A 20,892-nucleotide genomic window follows, 5' to 3' on the forward strand; every position below is an offset into this window, starting at 1 on the left:
TTTTTTGTCCTGTTGGGAGCAGTCTTTCATTGATTTGATTATGTTTTTGGAATTACTGTGTATGCCCACAAGAAAACAAATCTCAAGGAGGGTTGCATATGAAGATGAATACATACGTTGATAATAAATTTACTTTGAACTTTTCCCAGGGTCAGTCTATGGAGTTCTGTTACATTGCTACTATCTGAAATTTGTACTGCAGTTTTTTGATGGCTTTGGGTACAGGTCTGAAACCAGAAAAATGTCAGGCACACTAACGTAGATCGCAACTGGTTGTGCCAATTTTGTGATTGGCGCAATTTCAAATAGGAAAACAAAACTGCAAATTACTTAATTAATTTAGGATCCAGCAACTTTGAAAACCTAGCAATCTGTTTCAGATAACATTCAAATCAATTTGTTCTTCAGAGTGAGGATTTTCAAAAAAAAGCAGAAAATTGAAATGGAAAGGGAGGAAGAATCACTGCTCTAAAATCCATGTGCTCCCAGTACACACTACCTAGTTGCCCCTCAGCCTCTGATACTCCACAGAAAACAATCCAAGTTGGCCCAATCTCTTCCTATAGCCAATACTCTCTTATTGCAGATAACATTGTGGCAACCCCCTTTTGCACCCTCTCCAAAGCTTCTACATTCTTCCCAGAACGTGGTGACCAGAAGTGCACACGATACTCTAACTGGGCCCTGACCAATGTATCATATAACTGTAACATGACTTGCCAACTATTCTACTCCATGTCCCAACTGATAAGTACAAGTCCAGTATACACTTTCTTTACCATCCTATCTGCATATAATTGCTACTTTCAGAGAGCATCTTCTGGATCAGTTTGAATGGTCAATTATGGCCAGATGGTCAGTACATCAAGGGTCCTGCCATTTACTGCACACTTTCTTCTTAAAAGCAACCTCTCAAACTGCGACACCTTACATTTGTAAGGATTAAACTCCATCTGCCATTTCTCTGCCCTTTATTTCCATCCAACACATATTCTTCTATATTCTTTGACAACCTTCCTCACTATCCATAACTCCACCAATTTTCATCAAAATCATTTACAAATATCACAAACAAAGGAAAAAGAGGTCCTAGCAATGATCCCTGTGAAAAAGCACTTGACATGGAGCACCAGACACAGTAATTTCTCTTCACCATTAGCCTCTGTCAGAGGCTACAGAGCCATGGATCCATGCATCTTAATGTTCTTGATCAACCTGCTATGAGTGACCTTGTCAAATTCTCTACTGAAGTCCATGAAGACAACATCCACTGTTTTACCTGTATCAATCATGTTTGTCAACTTCTCAGAAAATTCAATCAATTTTAGGACATGACAACCCCCACACAGTCATACTGAATGTCCCTAATTCATTTCATACTTTTCCCGATGTGAACAGGTTCCATCCCTCTGAATCTTCTCCAATAATTTCCCCATCACTAATGTAAGTTTCACTAGCCTATAATTTCCTGGTTTTCTTCTCTTGTCCTTTCTGGATTGAAAGAAACATTTGTTCTCCAGTCTTCTGGGACCTTGCTTGTGGCTAAAGAGAATATAAAGGTTCAAGGCCTCTGTTTCTCTCAGTGACCTGGATATATCGCATCAGGCCCTGTGGACTTATCTTCTTTAATCTTCTTCCGAAGACTCAACATCTCCTCCTTCTTGACATTAACATGCCCTAGGACAAGGGTTCCCAATCTGGGTCAGGAGTCCTTGTCAGATTGGAAACCAAACCCTGCCCTAAAATATGAGCACACCTCTTCCTGATCTTACTATCCCACATGACCCTCACCTTGGTGAACAACAATGCAAAGTACTCAATTACTTTCTCATGAATTTCTGATTATCTTACAATCCCTTTGCAGTGGTGTAGTGACATCAGGCATCAGCACCAGACTTTGAGGTGAATGGTCCCAGGTTCGAACTACGGGTAGCCCCTTGCATGCTTTCAAGTGCGCTGGATTGAGTATTGAGCTAGCAACTTGGCCTCATAAAAAAAACATAAATGCTAAGGGAATGGCAAAAAAAAGGAACAACACAATTATAATCCCTTTACGTATACACGCGTACCATACCTCTCTTGCATTAATGTAGTAACATATTTTCACTTCCTTCCTAAATTATTGCTATTTCCTTATTGCCAGTGGCAATAATTGACCACAAACTGTTTAAGTGCAAGATAAATGTCAAGTTACATAAGATCAATGTATCATATTAAATAATTTTAAAGGGAAAACAAAACTATACACTCAAATGCTTAATGACTACAGTCAACTGCTGAGCCCTCTACACTCCCCCATAATGAAAATATTCTGCAGTACATGACAGTGGATTTTTATCCAAATAAACATTTACTTCACCAACCCATGAGGCCAGCTGAAAAAAAAGTGTGCAAAGTATAATCTAATTGTCATCCTAGCAATGACAGGCTCACATCTGAAACAAAAAGAAAATCTAACGATTGTATTGCATGACAGCTCTCCCTATAATGACGTATCCCCTTGAGCCTTACCAGCGTAATCCATGATATCAGAAATTAATTCAATCGACTGCTTTGATTCAATATGCTCAAACCAATGGTCAATATTTATTTATAAACATCATACAAGTACAGAGAACAGATCTTGTTTCTAATTTTATTCTTTGCAATGATTCCCTTGTATCTTGACAATTAGAGCAAAAAGTATAAACAATAAATATTTTCTTTGTTTTCTAATCTGACATCAACATCATTGCATCCCAAAATATAGCAAATATTTTACCATATTTTTTTAACATGAATGGTAATCCAGATTTTGTGTTTCTGCATAAAACTGACAGGTAATTTTCTTAAGAGAGCCTGAAAATTCACACAAATACTGCTTAAGAATATTTAACTCACTGTTTGGTAATTACTAACTTGGTAAAATGACTGATTTGGAAGCAGAAGCACAATTCTTAAGTTGACATTTAAGTCTTTTTCAACTGGACAAGAAGTATTACCTGATATCCTATTACAAAGATGTAAAACCTCAGTGCATTATTAATACTCACCTTGAAGAAAGCCTTTACCTGGATTATTTACACAAGGTAATCAACACCAGAGATCAGCCAACAGCTGACCTAAAATAGATGTAAGCTACACTCATCACCTTTCTACACAGCTGCTCCAACAGTGGAAAAATGTACCACATATCCTGACCCTGGCAAAGTGCTTACTAACACAACGTGAAGTACATATCAGATTATTCCCAGAAATAAGCAACAACAGAAACATGTGAATGGAACCGTGGTTTGCGTTAGCTTTTATAACTCATCAAACACAATTATTTTAAAAAGGGATACAATACACACTCTGTTCTTACCTCTGAATTAAATCGGAGCTGGCAGACATTACATGAGATAATTTGCTTCTTTTTGGGAGGAACTGAAACTCCAAACGTGTGGTTGATAACTGCTTTCTGCACAGGATCCATCTGGAAGGTGAACAGAATAAAAATATCATTAACTGTAAATCTATTTCAGAAATGCCTGAAAATTTTATGAGTATTGGGGATGAAAGCCACCAGAACACTGCCTATAGTAAACTGAAAGACTAATCGAAATGGCAAAAAATGCAGCTATCATTTAAAAGGAAACATTTGTTCGGCATTTGTTCTTCAGAAATATTACCACAAAATACAAAGAGTTAAAACAGGCAAGTTATGTTTACAGCATTTGGCTGTCTAGCCTGTCATCAGATAAAAAGAGACTGGCAGCTGCATTCAAACTAGAATTAAATATTGATCTTTTTGATTGCACAAATAAATATGAGGCTATTGTAAAATTACCAATAACATTGCTGATAAGTAGAGTCTGAAATGCTGGTGGTTCATTCACAGTAAGAATTTTGCGACACTGTTAAAAAGCTGTGCTTGCAGCGTCTTTGAGGCAAGGTTATTCAAGATAAAATTGTGCACGCAGGCATGGAAAATGCACTGCTCCCACCACTGACAAGCGGCACTGTCACAGGAGAATGCTTGTTTTTCCTCTCTTTTACTAGAAAATTAATTATTGAACAGTTGAAGCAAGCTGCATTAGGAAAATAAAATTGAAATGCCAAAAAATGTATAGTTTGAGTACCTGGAAGTTGTCCATGAGAATAATGGAAAAAGAAGTCAAGGAGGTGCAGCAAAGCTAGAATGGCAGCACAGACCGATTCTCTGCTGTGTGCTGGGTAATAATCGAAAGCATTAACCTCATGCCAATGCAGGTTTTTTTTAAAACAACATTGAGCAGGCAATGCACATAAGCCTCAATTACAACAGTGAGAAGCTGTACAAGGACAATTTATGCAAACACAACATGGTACTGAGCCTCTTGAGAATGAGTGAGAAACAACTGCCATGTAACAGGCAATGTTTCTTTATAACAACCAAGCAACGGATATAGACCCTCGACGTTTAATTTACAAAAAGATGGTACGTTAACATTTAATAAGTTTTATCTATGTCACAAATCATCATGCAGTACAATACATACTTACAGAGAATAAAACATGCATTACAAGATGTGGGCTGCTCTGATAAACTGATGACCAGAGAAACTAAATAAAATTGCTACTATAGATTATATTCACTTAACTTGTTAATGAAAACATCAGGAATCATGCCGTATATTTCATCATATCATATATTTCATGATATACAGTGGAATCCAGTTAATTGGGCCATTGGCAAATCAGACAGCCACTAACCTGGGACAACTCTTAAAGAGCAAAAGCAGATCGAGAAAATAGCAGTTTTCCCTTCATTTATTTGGGACACTATGTCACTTAACTGGAGCAGGAGACTGTTGCCAAACATTTTTTGACTAGCATCAGTCACGTGCCCGAGACCCAGGCTTAGAGTGGACAGTATTTAAATAGTGTCAGTTATATGTGTTTATGTTCAAAGAGCAGTGACTTTTTGTCACTGATAGTTGCTGAGAAATAAGCAGTAAGACAATTCAGAGCTGTATTGCTCATTGTGGTTTCAAGCATTCAACTTGGGGACGTCAGAAACAGAAGTTGAAATTGAAACGATTTCACTACTTCAACAAGTTAGGAACTATGAAGAAGTTGAAGGTATCAACAATCATCTGGAATATTGCCTTTGTTGCTGAACTGTGGCTCCAAGTATCTGTTTGCGTGGGGCAGGGACAGGGGCCTGGCACATTGCTTCGACAGGCGGGCTAAGCCAGGTGAGGGTAGCCAGCAGGTCCCATACCCCAGAGAGATAGCATGCAAAGTCAGCTCTAGCAGACTAGGCGGATGAGATCTACAGTGAGATTCCACTGCCAGGAAGGCGGTTCAACAACAATGCATGGAGAACGAAAGGCATGACGAGGCACCGAAGTGGTTATTGTCGTCTGCTGCAACCAGGGAAGCCCCCAGTTGTGGACCTGGACTTCTGAGGTCAAGAGGCTGCCCCATTGCCCCTCTGGAACTGTCCCACTTCAGAAACTCTCCTGCACAAGTTTCCTGTCACTGTCAGATATGACAAGCAACCCCAGCAGTATTGGTAGTCTTCCAGTCTGTTCTGTACTTCATTTAAGTGCATAATGTCTTACCTAGTTAGATGACAGTTTGTCTCTTTTTATAACTAGTTCTATGAAACTTCTGCTAATTGGGGCAGCCGCTTAATTGGGCCAAAATATACTGACTCCAATTTGCCCCAATTAACCGGAATCCACTGAATATGGTTCTACCTTTGTGCAAACAAGATAAATTAGATTCTAATATCAGATGTCAAAATACTTATACAGAATCACAACTAATCAGAATATAATCAGGATAAATATCATTATTTTGAAGGATGTCAGAATTCGTACAGAAGTGGTGAGGTAAGGAGGCAATTTAAACAGACAGATGAAGATGAATACCCACATATGATGTGTTTACCTACTGAAACTCTCTGATAGCACAACAAACCAGATATACTTACAACACAGCCTTTGGTTAATTCTATTTTTAGTGTTAAATACACCAGCAGAATTCTAGCTATAAGCTTAAGTGACACGGTGCATGTTGACAGTGATATGTTTTTTGGGTTATAAACAGACAAGAACGGTAAGGATTTTCATACACACAAAATGCTGGAGGAACTCAACAGGTCAGGCAGCAGTGAAGGAAATGAACAAACAGCCGACATTTCTGGCCAAGACTGTCCTTCAGGACTGGAAAGAGAAAGGGGAAGTGTGGTAAACCATGTGTATCTGTCTGGACGTGCCCCTCTGCTGATTGCTCCTGGATAAAGGTGATTGTGTCACTGCTCCTCCCACAGTCCAGGGTGGTCATCCAGCATGGACGTGCTCCATTTTACTGCTAATAAAAGCCTTTCAGTATTTACTCTATTTCCAGTCCTTTGGAGTTATTGATAGTGCATCAGGAAGCCACCAGAATAAGAAGATGGGGAGAAGGGGAAGAAGTTATAAGGTGATAGGAGAAGCAGCTGGGTGGAAAAGCTAAAGGGCTGGAGAAGAAGGAACCTGATAGGAGAGGAGAGTAGACCCATAGGAGAAAGACGGGGAGTGGGGAGGCACTAGGGGTAGGTGATATGCAGGTGAGAAGAGGTAAGAGGCCAGAGTGAGGAATAGAAGAAGAGTGAAGGGGGGAAGTTTTATCAGAAGGAGAAAGCAATGTTCATTCTATCAGGTTGGAGATTACCCAGGTACTATGAGTTATTCCAGAGTATATCGGTAGGACGTTTCTTTGTTTCTAGTCTTTGCCTTCTTGGCAGGCAATGGTTCAGCTTGTCTGGTGGCCAAATTACACTGTGCAGATCAGTACAAAGCTGTTGAACACTGTGGGGAATTGCCAGAGAAGTACAAACAACAAGATCATGTTTTGAGCAGCTCTAATGTAGTTTCCACGAAGGCCTGGCGATGGCGTGATATTTGCAGCTGTGTTACTAATTGACAGATCGGACTTCTGCCCCAAAACCCACCAGTTCAGACAGTTTAGCCTCTGAAAGATGAGCTGTAATTGTGACTAGCTTTGAATGAAAGCATGGGAGAAGCTGCTAAGAGACTGGGCATTGACCATTGGAAAAGTCTTCTCAGGGTCTACTGCCAAGTAAGTGCCCCTTGCTCTTAAGGAATACCTGTGTGTTGAGAATGAGAACTACAATGGTCATAGGCGTGAGCTATATCAGTATGGGTGCCTGCTCTTTGCTGAAGCTTTTAATGGCAACTAATGCCCATTCTGTCCTCAGCTCGCTTCTCTGAGCTGAAATGTGGTCTCATCATGCCTTGCGGTGTGGGGGGCAAGACTTTCCTCATACAGCAGTGAGCAGCAAACTCTGACCCGTGGCATGTGTCAGCACTTCCAGACTGCAACGATCCTGAGGCTAGGATCAGATCAGAAGGTAGCAAAAGGTCAACTGCATGAACACGTTTCTAATCGAAAAAGGTGACCTTGATTTCAGCTAAGACAAGCGCAATCAGATACGTGCGGTTGTATTCCAGGCATCCCGAGTTCAGGCATGTGAATGAGGGATACCCAGTTAAGGCTCAGCCTGTCTGCCCATTGCTCAGGGGAGATTGTGAGCCCTCAGGATGGCTGAATGTCTAGAGTCTGCATTAGTGAGCCCTACATTGCTTTCTCTGTCTGCTGGGAAATATCTGTTGCATGCTTACGTCAACCCTAAGCAGTAATGTAAGGTGATGCCCGTTGTAAGTCAGCTTTGACTGTAGCAAAGTGGTTGAAAATGCAAGGAGGAATGGACTTCAGAGTGAATAGTGTGCAGCAATCTGAATATGAATGCAAGCTTGTTGCGAATGGCGTTTTAAAAATATTATCATTTCTGAATATGATTGAAATCTCGCTGCTGATGAAGTTTGGGCACTAAGCTACTGATAACCCAGTTTCAGAAGTTCAGGCTAAAATAATTTGCCTGTGAACATGAAAATCAACCTGAAAATGTGGACCCTTGAACAGTAGCTACAAATCTGGGAACAGGCGATAATTGCTTCAATTAGCACTCATTTTGAACAGAACAGTACCTTTCTTTGGAATAGTTGTCCAAACAGATTTCTAGCCCCCAAAATTCTCAAAGAGCTGCATCATGTCTGGTGCTTGGTTTTCAGTGAACTTAGATGAGTAAGTATTATTAAATAGGGCATGGAACAACTCCCTATTTACAAATATATGAATAGATTTGAGTATTAAAATGAAGTTGTCTAACATTTTGGTCTGGTCTGCAAGTTGATGTACAATTTGAAATGGATAAGCATCTCAAAAATACATGTCATTACACCAATTAATATCAAATTACAGCTCTGAGAAAGAGACTTCAGGCCGAAATGTTCTTCTTTCCAAAGGTAGACGATCTATTGGACTTCTCTAGCTTTATTCAACTTGTGATTTAAATCAGACAACATTAGAAGTGCACCAGGACTTCCTTCAAGTCAGCTCTGTTAACTTACTGGCATTGTGTTAATTCATCATTAACTTCAGTGCTCTGGATGTTATTGGAAATAGCATGATACACCAGCTAAAGTAATGATAAACTGATCAAGAGGAAATTCAGATCAATTAATTAGCAGGTCAAGTTTAGCTCACATCAAATGAAGGACAGTGTAAAGCATATTTATTCCTTTAATGACAACTCCCTTAAGCAGAGTTCACACAGTGTTCACTCTGGGACTGTTGAAAGTTGAAAACATGATACGATATGGACCATGTCAGATCTAACTTATATAAAATGTAGCTGAGATTATTACTGAAAACAAATATTTAATGCATAAAGTATCCAGTTTCTGCTCAGAAAGTAATTCTTACACACTACGATGAATGGTAAGGTCTTTGGATGAAGCAACATTTTGTAAATGATTTTGTGAGTGACAGGTTATTCCAGCCACTGGGAAGCAGGTTTAATATTTCAGATTGACAATCAAATATTAAAAGGCTCTAGGAATTGCTGAGGATGTTTTGATACAAATTTCCATTAGTGGCAGGACATGCTGAGAAGACCGGCAAGATGCACATAAGATTTCTCAAAAGCTCCATTTGGTTTTGGCTTCCCAAATCTTACAAGTGCTTCTTTTCGCTTTGTGACTAAATTCGTCAACTCTCAACATCCAAGGTTCCCTTACCTTGTCAACTTTGTCTTTCATTCTTATCAGAACATGATCTGTACAGTTGGTCTTTAAGACCCTCTGCATGTCAGATGATAATTAGCCCAAAAATAGCTGTTTCCAACTAACATGCCCTAATTTCCATCTAATACTCTTGTAATTTTCCCTGCTCCAATTTAAAACTCTTCTGCAAGCTCCGTACTTCCTCTTATCTATAGCTATCTGAAGACTTAAGGAGTTGTGCTTTCTGTTCCCTAAATGTTCTCCAATGGAAAGCTGGTCACCTGACCAAGCTTATTTCCCAACACCAGGTCTAGTATGGCCACTCCACTCATTTAAGTATCTACTAACCAATTTAAAAATCTCTTCTGGATGCACCTAACAAATCCTGCCCCATTTAAACCTCTTGGACCAAGGAGGTCCCAGTCCACCTTGTGGAAATTAAAGTCACCCACAATAGTAACCTTGCTGGTTTTACATCCTTTCCCTAATCTGCCTTCATAGCTGTTCCTCAACATCCCAGTGGCTATGGGAGGGTGAGCAGGAGATGGTCTAGTGTATAACCCCATCAGAGTGAATGCAGCTTTCTGATTTTTGAGTTCTGTTCATATATACCCAGTGTATGAGCCCTCCATTATGTCTCCTCTGGTTACAGCTGTGAAGATGTCCCTGATTAACAGTGCAACCCCTAACCCCTGTACCTCCCTCAGTGCCTTTGTTAAAACATCAAAACCCTGAAACATTTGGCATCTCTCAGCCAAGTTGCTGGAATGACCGCAACATCGGACCTTCACATACCTAAGTTCATCACATACCCTGAATACTCCTAGTATTAAAATAAACACACTTCACCCCATCCGTCCCATCGTGTCTAATACCCTGCACCTGCTTGTATAAATCCTGCATGCTTAAGACTCCCATTCCTTCTTGATTAGTTTCCTTTAAACAAGAAAATGCACTAAGGCTGCAACTAGAGTCAAGCTTTATATGTCCTTTTAACCTAAACTACAACATTTCAAAGTAATTAATTGTTTGAAATAATTCTGTACAATAAATTCTCCTGCTTAAACGCTGAAAATAAAATCTCAATCCCGAGTTTTAAAGTCAACCAAAAAAAAAAAATCACCCTTGTATTTTAATAGATACTGGGAAAAAACACGCCTTTTGCTGTGATTTTTTTACCTACACTGGTTCCAAGTTGATCAATAACTAATGCAAAATTTTCACCCAAGCATGTGATGGCTTTACTTTTCTCTGTTTCTTTAATGTTTATCTGTCCTGTCTCCAAATGTGGGCTCTTGCGCTTTCCTAATTTTTTTCTATTGGTAGTTTTGCCTTCAGCTATAAAGGCCCAACTTTCACTGTTTTGTTAACTAAAAATACCAATGTTCAAGGACATTTGACAATTTACTTAAGCCGACAGACAAGTGAAATTTCAGTATCAATTTTGTAACTTTATTCCAAAGTAACTCTACACACCATATCTAAAATAGTTTGCAAAAGTCCTTTGAAAACAGTTTTGTAAATATTTATTTCTGAGATTCAAGCTTAAAGTAACAATGTGCTGTTAAATATCAAAAGATCTGCCACAAGATGGTGCTTTAAAAGGAGCTAAAATATGAAAACGACTGGCTTGAGATGGCAAATCAGCCAAAGTGCATTCTGGGAGTCCTCAGAAAGGTCTTGGCTCTTTATTCTGTTTATTCTTTTCCACAGATACTGCCTGGCTAGCTGAGTTCCTCCACTGCTTTGTGTGTATTGTTCTGGGAAAAATGTCATTTTTACCCTGCAAATGAAATTTCTAGTAAGATGTTAAACACAACAAAAATACAAAAGATTTTACTGGCAGATGCTGGAAATCCAGGGAACACTCACAAAATGCTGGTGGAACTCAGCAGGTCAGGCAGCATCTACGGAGAGGAACAAAGAGCTGCAATTTTGGGCTGCGACCCTTTATAAGGTCAGGGGACATTTCGCGAAAACCTAATTAAATTTATCAGCTGAATTGTCTTAGTGTCATTGGATGTCTTCATTATTTTAATCTATCACTCTCAAATGCTTTCCAAAGCCTGTTTTACACCTTTTTTCCTGAGTTGAGTCAAGGTGTAGATTGCATTAAATCACAGCATGATTGTATTATTTAGTACGCTAAACAGTCGAGACAATTCCATCCAAATTTCACACATTTTCTTTCAAATTAATCTGAAGGAAAACAAAGTTAAATTTCAGAAGTTTTCTTGAGAACATAGAACACAGAACAACACAGGAACAGGTCCTTCAGCTCACAATGTTGTGTCAAATGAATAAAATTAGTAATCAAATGTCCAACTGAACTAATCCCTTCTGCATAAACAATGTCCAAATCTTACTGTTTGCCTATCTAAGCCCCAGGCATATTTGCCTCCACCATCAGTCACCCGCCACCCTCTGTGTAAAAATCTTGCCTTAAATACACGTCCTCTATTACTGAATAATTCAGCCCTGTAAAAAGGATACTGGCTGTTTTACTCTATCTATGCCTCTCAATCTTATAAACATCAAGCAGATTTCCCCTCAATCTCCACTGGTCCAGAGAAAACAACTCGGTTTTGTCCAACCTCTGGCATTGCACATGTCCTCTAATCCAGGCAGCATCCTTGGGAACCTTTTCTGCACCCTTTTCAAAGCCTCAACACCCTTCCAATAATGGGGTGGCCAGAACTGAATACAATACTCCTGACGCAGCCTAACTAGTGTTTGATAAAGCTGCCTCATAGCCTCCCAACTTTTGAACTCCATTCCTCGTCTAATAAAGGCAAGCATGCCACATGCCTTCTTTGCCCAAAATAGCAGAGATCCCAATACGGATCCCTGCAGAACACCTCTAATCACCAACCTCCAGCCAGATTAAGTCCCATCAACCACAGAAGCTTTCTATGGGCAAGACAATTTCCTAAGGATCCCCGGCATTTTAACCTTTTGGATGAAGCTTCCATGACAAGTGACTTACTAAAATCTATGTAAAAATCATCCACAGTTATACCTTCATCAATCACCTTTATTGCTTTCTCAATAAACTCAATCGGTAGTAAGACACAGCTCGTCCTGCACAAAGCCAGGGTGTCTGTCCCTATTTAGGACATGGCTTGCCAATTGATCACAAATCCTATTCCTAAGAAACCTTTCCAGTTAACTTTCCTACAATTGATATGACATTCACCGGTCTATAGTTTTCCAGGATTATCTCTGTTTCCCTTCTTGAATAATGGAAAAACACAAGCTATTCTGGGACCATACCTGTGGTAAGCAAGCACACAAAGATATGTCAAGGCCCCAACAAACTCATCCTTTCCCTTTCTCAATAACCCTGGTATATCCCTTCAGGCCCTGGGAATTTATCACCTTTAAGAGACCCCACACCCCTTCTGTCTTTGCCTCAAAATGCCTGTGCAAATTCACAAGCTCCCCAGGGATCCACAGCACCCGTCCTGCACGTCCTTCTTCTTGGTAAATACTGATGCAAAGTTTTCATTTCGGACCTCAACAACATCCTCCACCTCCAAAAACAGGATTCCCTCCTTTATCCTTGAGTGGTGCTACCTACTCCATAATTATGCTCTGGATGAAGGTACAGAATGCTTTGTGATTATCTTTAATCCTACTTGCCAAGGAGTTTTCATGGCTCCTCCTGGCTTCCCTTTTGAGTTATTTTCTGGCTTTTTTTTTAAACAATCCTCAAGGGCTCTGATCTTAGCTTCCTAAATTTTATAGAGCGGATTCCGGTTAATTGGAACATTTTGGTATTAGTATGTTTTGGCCCCAATAACCTCAAGTCTCATGGAAACAGTTAAAAAAAAGTATTTAAAAAACTGCCTAACAAATTCTGTATTTAACTGAAATACAAAGCAAATTGGAACACTATCAATAGTATTACAGCACTATAAAACTGTGTATTGGTTCCTAACAGTTATCGACAAAGGAATTCATTCAGTGTATGCAATGAACAAAACCAGTGCAGAAACCTTCCACTATTTGCACTAATGGACCGCTGTCCACGATTGCATTCCAAATCTTCAGTGTCCTTATAACACTGATTGTCAATACCTTCAAATCCTTCGTCGTTCCTACCTTGTTGAAGTAATGAAATAGTTTCATTTTCACTCCCAGCCGTTTTTGCCATCTGCAAGTCCAAATGCTTGAAATCACAGTGAGCAACAGTTCTGAATTGTCTTACTGTCTATTTTTCGCTAACTACCAGTAACAAAAATCACTGCTTTTTGAACACAAACGTACACAACTGATGCTATTTAAAAACTGTTCACTCTAAGCACTGTGTAGCATTTAATGGCTACACAAGTTTGTGCACCTGATTCTAGTTGGAACCTGTTTGTAAAGTCCCTTGCCCCAATTAAGCAGCATAGTGTCTCAAATAAACAAAGGGAATCCCAGCAATTTTCTCAGATTGTTTTTGTTCCTGAAGAGTTGTTCTAAATAAGTGGCTGTCCGATTTACCAATGGTTCAATTTTCTGGAATCTAGTGTATATGCTTCCTTTTTCTTTTTGACTATATTTTCTACCTCTCCTGATATCCAAGGTTCTCTTACCACGTTGTCCTTGACTATCCTTCTTACTGGAACATACTCATCCTACGCTCTATGATGTTGTCTTGAAATATCTCCACATGTCAGATGTGTACTTGCTCAAAAACAGCTGTTCCCAATTAACTCAGCCTCATACCAGCCTAATGCTCTCATAAAGTCCTCCAGTTTAGCACTCTCCCGCAAGACCTATACTTCTCCTTATCTTAAAACTTAAGGACCTGTCACCACTTTTCCTGAACTGTTCTCCATTGAAAATTCAGTCATCTGATCAGACTCATTACACAACACTAGGTCCAAGATGGCCCGTCCTCTTGTAGAACTATCTACATGTTGACTTAAGAAACCTCTCTGGATGCACCAAGCAAATTCCGCCCCATCTAAGACTTTTGCACTGAGGAGATCCACGTTCAAATGAGGGAAGTTAAAGTAACAGTCAAATCTCTGTGTGAGAATTACATGTAGAGTGGGTACTGTTTGCTTGCAGTTGCTTGGTCTGTTTGAGAGAATGAGAATAAAGTGTGCTTTAGTTGTTACACATCGTACAGTGGCAAGGGGTGGGGTGGGGAAGGTGATTGATGGAGAGAGAGGGGGAAGGGGGGATGGAATGAACCTTAGAGTCAGAGGCTGTTGGAATATCTGATAAAGTTTTATAAGATTATGGGAGGTATAGATAAAGTAGACAGCTAATCTTTAATACTAGATGCAGTGCATTTAAGGTGAGGGGGTAAGTTTAAAGAAACAGAGTGCAACAAAAAACGGCATTAAAAATAGTTTACCCGCAGTTGGCTGAGAGAAAAAAAGACTGCTGAAGATATACACTCACCAAGTGTAGATTGTTTTATTCTTAATTTCTTTTTTAAAGTCCAAAATCCTTAATTTTGGATAGATGCAAAACTGAATGACAGGGAGGAATACTTCAAAAGGGGAAGGCTGATGCCTCACAGTCATTTTGGGGCATTTTTACCAGGGCAGTTTGAAAAAGTCACTAAATAATTACCATCAACAGATCACTTATAGCACCAGAGGAAGTAACACACTGGACCACTGTTACACCACTATCAAGAATGCTTACTGTGCTATTCCATGCCCACATTTTGGAAAGTCTGATCACCTGGCTGTACTTCTGCTCCCTGAGTATAGGCAGAGACTGAAGACTACAGCACCAGCAATGAGGACCAAAAAAGTATGGACAAGGGAAGCACAGGTGTGCTTACGCGACTGTCTTGAATTGGTGGACGAGGTTGGATTCATCTTCGAATCTGGATGAATATGCTGCAGTTGTTACAGACTTCATTAAAACCTGTGTGGATGAGTGTGTGCCTATGAAAACTTGCTGCACATTCTCAAACCAAAAGTTCTGGATGAACCAGGAGGCTTGTCGTCTATTGTTGCCTAGATCTGGTGACCCAGGTCTGTTTAAGAAAACCAGGTATGACTTGCAGAGGGCTATTTCAATAGTGAAGTAACAATTCCGAGCAAGGTTGTTGGTGATATCAGATGCATGGCAACTCTGGCAGGGTTTGCTGGACTTTACTTCCCACAAAGCGAAACCCAATAGCATGAATGGCAGCTATGCTTCACTACTAGATGAGCTCACTGCCTCTATGTTCACTTTGAAAGGGAGAACATATCTACAACTCTCAAGATCCCTGCCATAATAGGTCAACAGCAGACACAATCTCAATGGCTCTTCGCGTGGCCCTAGATCATCTGGACAATACAAACACCTATGTTAGGATGCTGTTCGTTGACTAAAGCTTATTGTTTAACACCATCATTCCCATAGTTCTGATCGATAGGTCCCCTCAAAACTAATCAGTAGACTCCAAGACCTGGGCCTCAATACCCCCTTGTGCAACTGGATCCTGGATTTCCTCACTTGTAGACCTCAGTCAGTTAGGATTGGCAAAAACATCTCCTCCACAATCTCCAACAGCACAGGAGCACTACAGGGATGTGTACTTAGCCCCCCGCTAAGGTGCAGAGGTGTACTTACTTTACACCTACGACTGTGTGGCTAAGTACAGCTCCAACACCATATACAAGTTAGATGATGACACCACTGTTATGGGCTGTGAAAGGAGGCAATGAACCAGCATACAGGTGGGAGATTGAAAATTTGTCTGAGTGGTGTAATAACAACAAGTTCTCACTCAATATTAATAAGACCTAGGAACTGATTGTAGACTGATTGGAGAGGGAAACCAGAAGTCCATGAGCCAGTAAATATCAGAGGTGGAGAGGGTCAGTAACTTTAAATTCCTCTGTGTCACTATCTCAGAAGACCTATCCTGGACCCATCATATAAATATTATTGCGAAGTAAGTATGACAGCACCTCTACTTCCTCAGGAGTCTGCAGAGGTTTGGCATGTCATCGAAAACCTTAGAAAACTTCTGTAGATGTAAGGTGAAAGATGTGCTGACCAGCTATTTTAAGACCTGTTATGTGAACACCAATGCCTTTGAACGGAAACTAAGGGTAAAACCCTCCATGAAACATTACCGAAGAAAAGCAGCATCCATCATTAGTGACCCTCACCACCCAGGCAACGTTCTTTCTTTGCTGCTGCCATCAGATAGAAGGTACAGGAGCCTCAGGACTTGCACAACCATCAAACTCTTGAACAAAAGGGGTTAGCTACACTTATTTAAGGACTCTTTTATCATGTTATTTCATGGTAATTATTTTTTGCCATTTATTTATATCTGCATTTGGGTAGTTTGTTTGCAGTTTATAATTCTTGATGTTTACAGTTTACAGTTACTGTTCTATAGATTTGCTAAGTATGCCCACAGAAAAAGAATCTGATAATACATTTTACTTTGAAATTTGAACCTGGGCCTCTGTACTACCCCCTGCAACTGGATTCCTGACTTCCTACCCGGAAGACCACAATCTGTGTGGATTGGTAACAATACCTCCTCCTCGCTGATGATCAACACTGGTGCTCGTCAGGGGTGTGTGCTTAGCGCACTGCTCTGTTCCCTCTATACTCATGAATGTGTGGCTAGGTACAACTCAAATGACATCTATAAATATAAACCATTGTTGGTAGAATCTCAGATGGGCATGAGAGTACGTACAGGAACGAGATATACCAGCTAGCGGAGTGGTGTCGCAGTAACAACCTTGCACTCAATTTCAGCAAGATGAAAGCTGATTGTGTACTTCAGGAAGGGCAAGATGAGGGAACACGAACCAATCATCATAGAAGGATCAGAAATGGAGAGAGTGAGCAATTTCAAGTTCCTGGGTGTCAAGATCTCTGAGGATCTAACCTGGTCCCACCATATCGATGCAGGCATAAAGGAGGCAAGACTCTAGCTCTATTTCATTAAGAGTTTGAAAGGATTTAGTTTGTCACCTAAAACACTTGAGAACTTTTATATGTACCATGGAGAGCATACTGACAGGCTGTATCACTGTCTGGTTTGGGGGGGGGGGGGCTATGGAACAGGACCAAAAGAAGCTAAAGAAAGTTATAAAGATTACAACAGACAGCTCCATCTTGGGTAGTAGCCTCCATAGTATGCAAGACATCTTCAAGGAGTGGTGACTCAGAAAGACAGGTGTCCATTATTAAGGACCCCCATCTTCCAGGCCATGCCATCTTCTCATTGTTACTGTCAGGAAGGAAATACAGAAGCCTGAAGGCACACACTCAGCCATTCAGGAACAGCTGTTTCCCCTCTGCCATCCGATTCCTAAAAGAACGTTGAACCCATGAACACTACCTCACTTCTTTTTATATATTATTTGTTTTGCACCATTTTTAATCTAACTATTTAACATACATGTATATAAACACTTGCTGTAATTGATTTATTTATTTTATTTCTTTCTACGTTATCATATATTGCTGATAAGTTAATAAATTTCACGGCACATACAGGTGATAATAAACCTGATTCTGATTCTGACAATGACTCTGAAATTCTGACCCAAATATGGGAGGCTGTAAGTGAGTGCAAGTTGCTTGCTTTTAGTTTTGATGTACTATTTATTTTTCTTTTTCTCTATCACAGTGAAAGAAATAACAAGAACCTCTACTTGTTTTAATCACTGCCCTTTAACTCATTAAAGCATTCCAAAGGGGCAAGAGATAAAAATAATGAAAACAAGGAGATCTAATTTCATTCTTTCAAAGGCAAAATGGGACTAGAGGGAAGAAGTTCTCCAGGGCTAAGGAAGCAGGACAAGTATAAATGATGGGAGGAAATGCCAAGTTCTTCTGAGGATTGATGGCCACAAATCCATGCAGAATGGTGGAAATCTCTGCAGAGTCCTTATCAAGCAATTACCTGAAAGGAGATTTGCAGATGAAAACAAATAAAATAACAGTAGCAGAGACACACAGGAAAGGAAAAGATGCAAAAGAGAAAAAGAGGGAAAGAACAACGCGAAGATAAGTAGTTAGAGGAAGAACCACTGACACGTCATTTGTAATATCATAAGAATTCCAGAAAAAAAATTAAAATGACATAAAACATAAAATGACTACACTATCATAATGAAAGTGGAAAAAAAATCATCCAGTTAAGGACATGAACAGTACTTTCTCTCTCAAGATACGCAACTTTGATTTCCAATGGCATTTTTTCTGTTAAGCAACAAATATCAATGATTCAGTCATTCAGATATATGCAAATTGAGCTGAGGAACTATGGCAACAGTTTTGAATATTAATGACATTTCTCTCTTAAATTTGATGTTAATATTACATTAATAAAATTCCATGATACAGCTTTCATGGCATGTGTCATTAATTAAATTCTACTCACACCAATCATACCCAAAGTATAATTATCTTCAACACATTGTTCTGTGTCTTTCAGTAAACACTTCAGGATCATTTGTTTTAAACACAAAATCTGCATAAATATTAAACAATAAAAAACATCAGTGGTGAGACATGTGAGAATCCCAAGCACTATGACAAACAACTACTAAAGCCGTAATTACAAATGCTCTGACAACATCACTTACTACTTAACCTGCAGAATAATAATAAACCTGTTATTGAGCTGAGATGCAGAGTGAATATTTCCATCTCTCTACTCTTGGGAATATAACAGTTGTTTATAACAGTGAATGAAGACATTGTAATACAGGGAATCAATAAAGATTTTTTTTAACTTGACAACTTCTCTCTGTAACCTGTTTTAATAAAACCTTGTATTATTTTGTGTGCAGCATTCTTACAACAAATGTCTGTTACCATGAGATTAGGAACATAATACTTCTCTATGAGTGAATTACTTTACAAGACTTGTGTGGAATTGTAGTTTGAACTGTTCTGCCAGAGCAGTTCAGCTTCTAAATCTAACTCCAGTGGCCATTTAATTACCCGTTATCATGCATTTATAGGGAAAACAAAAATAATCCAGACTCAAAATGTTGTAAAGCTTTCTGTGAAGTACTTGTTACAATCCTGGTGAAGCTAACTTGAAACTGCATGATTCACAAACACGTGTTCTGGTACTGAGCTTTTCTTCAATACAGAGAGTCCATACCTGTAGTCACTGATCAGTGGGATATCCACAGCACATCAGTGGAAGGTTAATGGCATTAAAGAAACCACTCATCCACAATCACTCTACATTTTAGTTTGTCTGAAAACTGTTTAGTGGGGAGGTGGGATGAGTACAGGGAAGAATAAATGGGACACTGGGTAATTGGCACGTGCTGCAAGAGGGAAGAATGAGATGGTGAAAAGAAACGCAAGCTGCTAAAACTTCATATCAATGAGACGTTTTAAATGGTCTTCTGGGTGGGAGCCAATTTTTTAAGTGACATTCCTCCCCACTCATCTACTTTCTGTAGTGTTGTAGAGTACACCAAGTCACTAGATAGACACGGAAGCTAATGGATATAGAAGTGCTTATTTAGCAAAACTGAGCAACAGGTATCACAATTTGAGACACTCTTGGAAGAAGAGACCTCCACGACCCAATATTACATGACATTTTTATATTTTAAAGATCAAAGGTAACAGCAAGACAATCCTATAGTTACAATTCTATAGTTACAATGTATCTACGATGTATCAATGTTACAATGTATCTTTGAATTACACAGTTTTCTAACACCTCCCTTTTCGCACCCACACTCCAGACACCCAAACTGAATGTTAATCTCCAGTGATTCTAGGCCACATTCATGCATATGCAGGCTTCTGAGTTCTAAAAGAAGTGTTTCTTTGTTTGCGATTGATGCCAGCAGGCAGCTCCAGGAAACACATTGTTCTGACCAGTGTTATAAATTCCATCTGGAATTCACATTAAAGTACGAAGAATGGCTGCTGTTGAACTTAATATTTGCAATGCAACGCGTACATGGAGTTGAAGTAGATAGCGGCGGTACTTAATGAATACTTCGCTTCAGTATCCACCAAGGAAAAGGACCTTAGCAATTGTGGGGATGACTTACAGGGACTGAAATGCTTGAGCATATAGACATGGAGAAAGAGGATGCGGCGGAGCTTTTGAAAAGCGTTTAGATCAGTCGCCGGGACCGGAAGTGATAAACCCAAGGCTACTGTGGGAAGAGAGGGAGGAGATTGCTGAGCCTCTGCTGATGATCTTTGCATCATCAGTGGGGACGGGAGGGGTTCCGGATGATTGGAGGGTTGCAAATGTTGTTCGTTTATTCAAGAAAGGGAGTAGAGACAACTCGGGAAATTATAGACCAGTGAGACTTACTTCAGTGGTGAGCCAGTTGTTATAGAGATCTTGAAAGGCAGGATTTATGAGCATTCAGAGAGACATATTCTGATTAGGGATAGACAGCATGGCTTTGTCAAGGGCAGGTCATGCCTTACGAGCCTGATTGAATTCTTTGCGGATGTAAAACACATTGATGAAAGTAGAGCAGGGGATGTAGTGTATATGGATTTCAGTAAGGCATTTGATAAGGTTCCCCGTAAAAGTCTCATTCAGTAAGTAAGGGGGCATGAGGTCCAAGGAGACTTACAATGGTTGTAGACAGATCATATTCTACACGGAGGTCAGTGACCAGTGGTGTGCCTCAGGGATCTGTTCTGGGATCCCTCCTCTTTGTGATTTTTATAAATGACCTAGGTAAGGATTAGAAGGGTGGGTTAGTTAAGTTTGCTGATGACACAGAAGTTGTGGATAGTCTGGAGGATTGCCAGAGGTTGCAGTGGGACATTGATATGATGCAAAACTGGGTTGAGAAGTGGCAGATGGAGTTCAATCCAGATAAGTGTGAAGCTG

The 20,892-nt window shown here is 39.8% G+C and overlaps 1 protein-coding gene across 6 annotated transcripts in view; it reads right to left on the reverse strand.

Moving 5' to 3' along the window:
- znf385b (zinc finger protein 385B) overlaps nucleotides 1-20,892 on the reverse strand; it is a 400,240-nt gene that overhangs the window by 82,096 nt on the left and 297,252 nt on the right. For all 6 annotated transcript variants that reach the window (XM_059966779.1, XM_059966780.1, XM_059966782.1 and 3 more), the window contains one exon: nucleotides 3,344-3,454. In XM_059966779.1, the coding sequence (XP_059822762.1) occupies nucleotides 3,344-3,454 (111 nt within the window). The remainder of the gene's footprint in view (nucleotides 1-3,343; nucleotides 3,455-20,892) is intronic.

The sequence above is a fragment of the Hypanus sabinus genome, chromosome 4 (genome assembly GCF_030144855.1).
Source record: "Hypanus sabinus isolate sHypSab1 chromosome 4, sHypSab1.hap1, whole genome shotgun sequence".
NCBI classification, from domain to species: domain Eukaryota; kingdom Metazoa; phylum Chordata; class Chondrichthyes; order Myliobatiformes; family Dasyatidae; genus Hypanus; species Hypanus sabinus.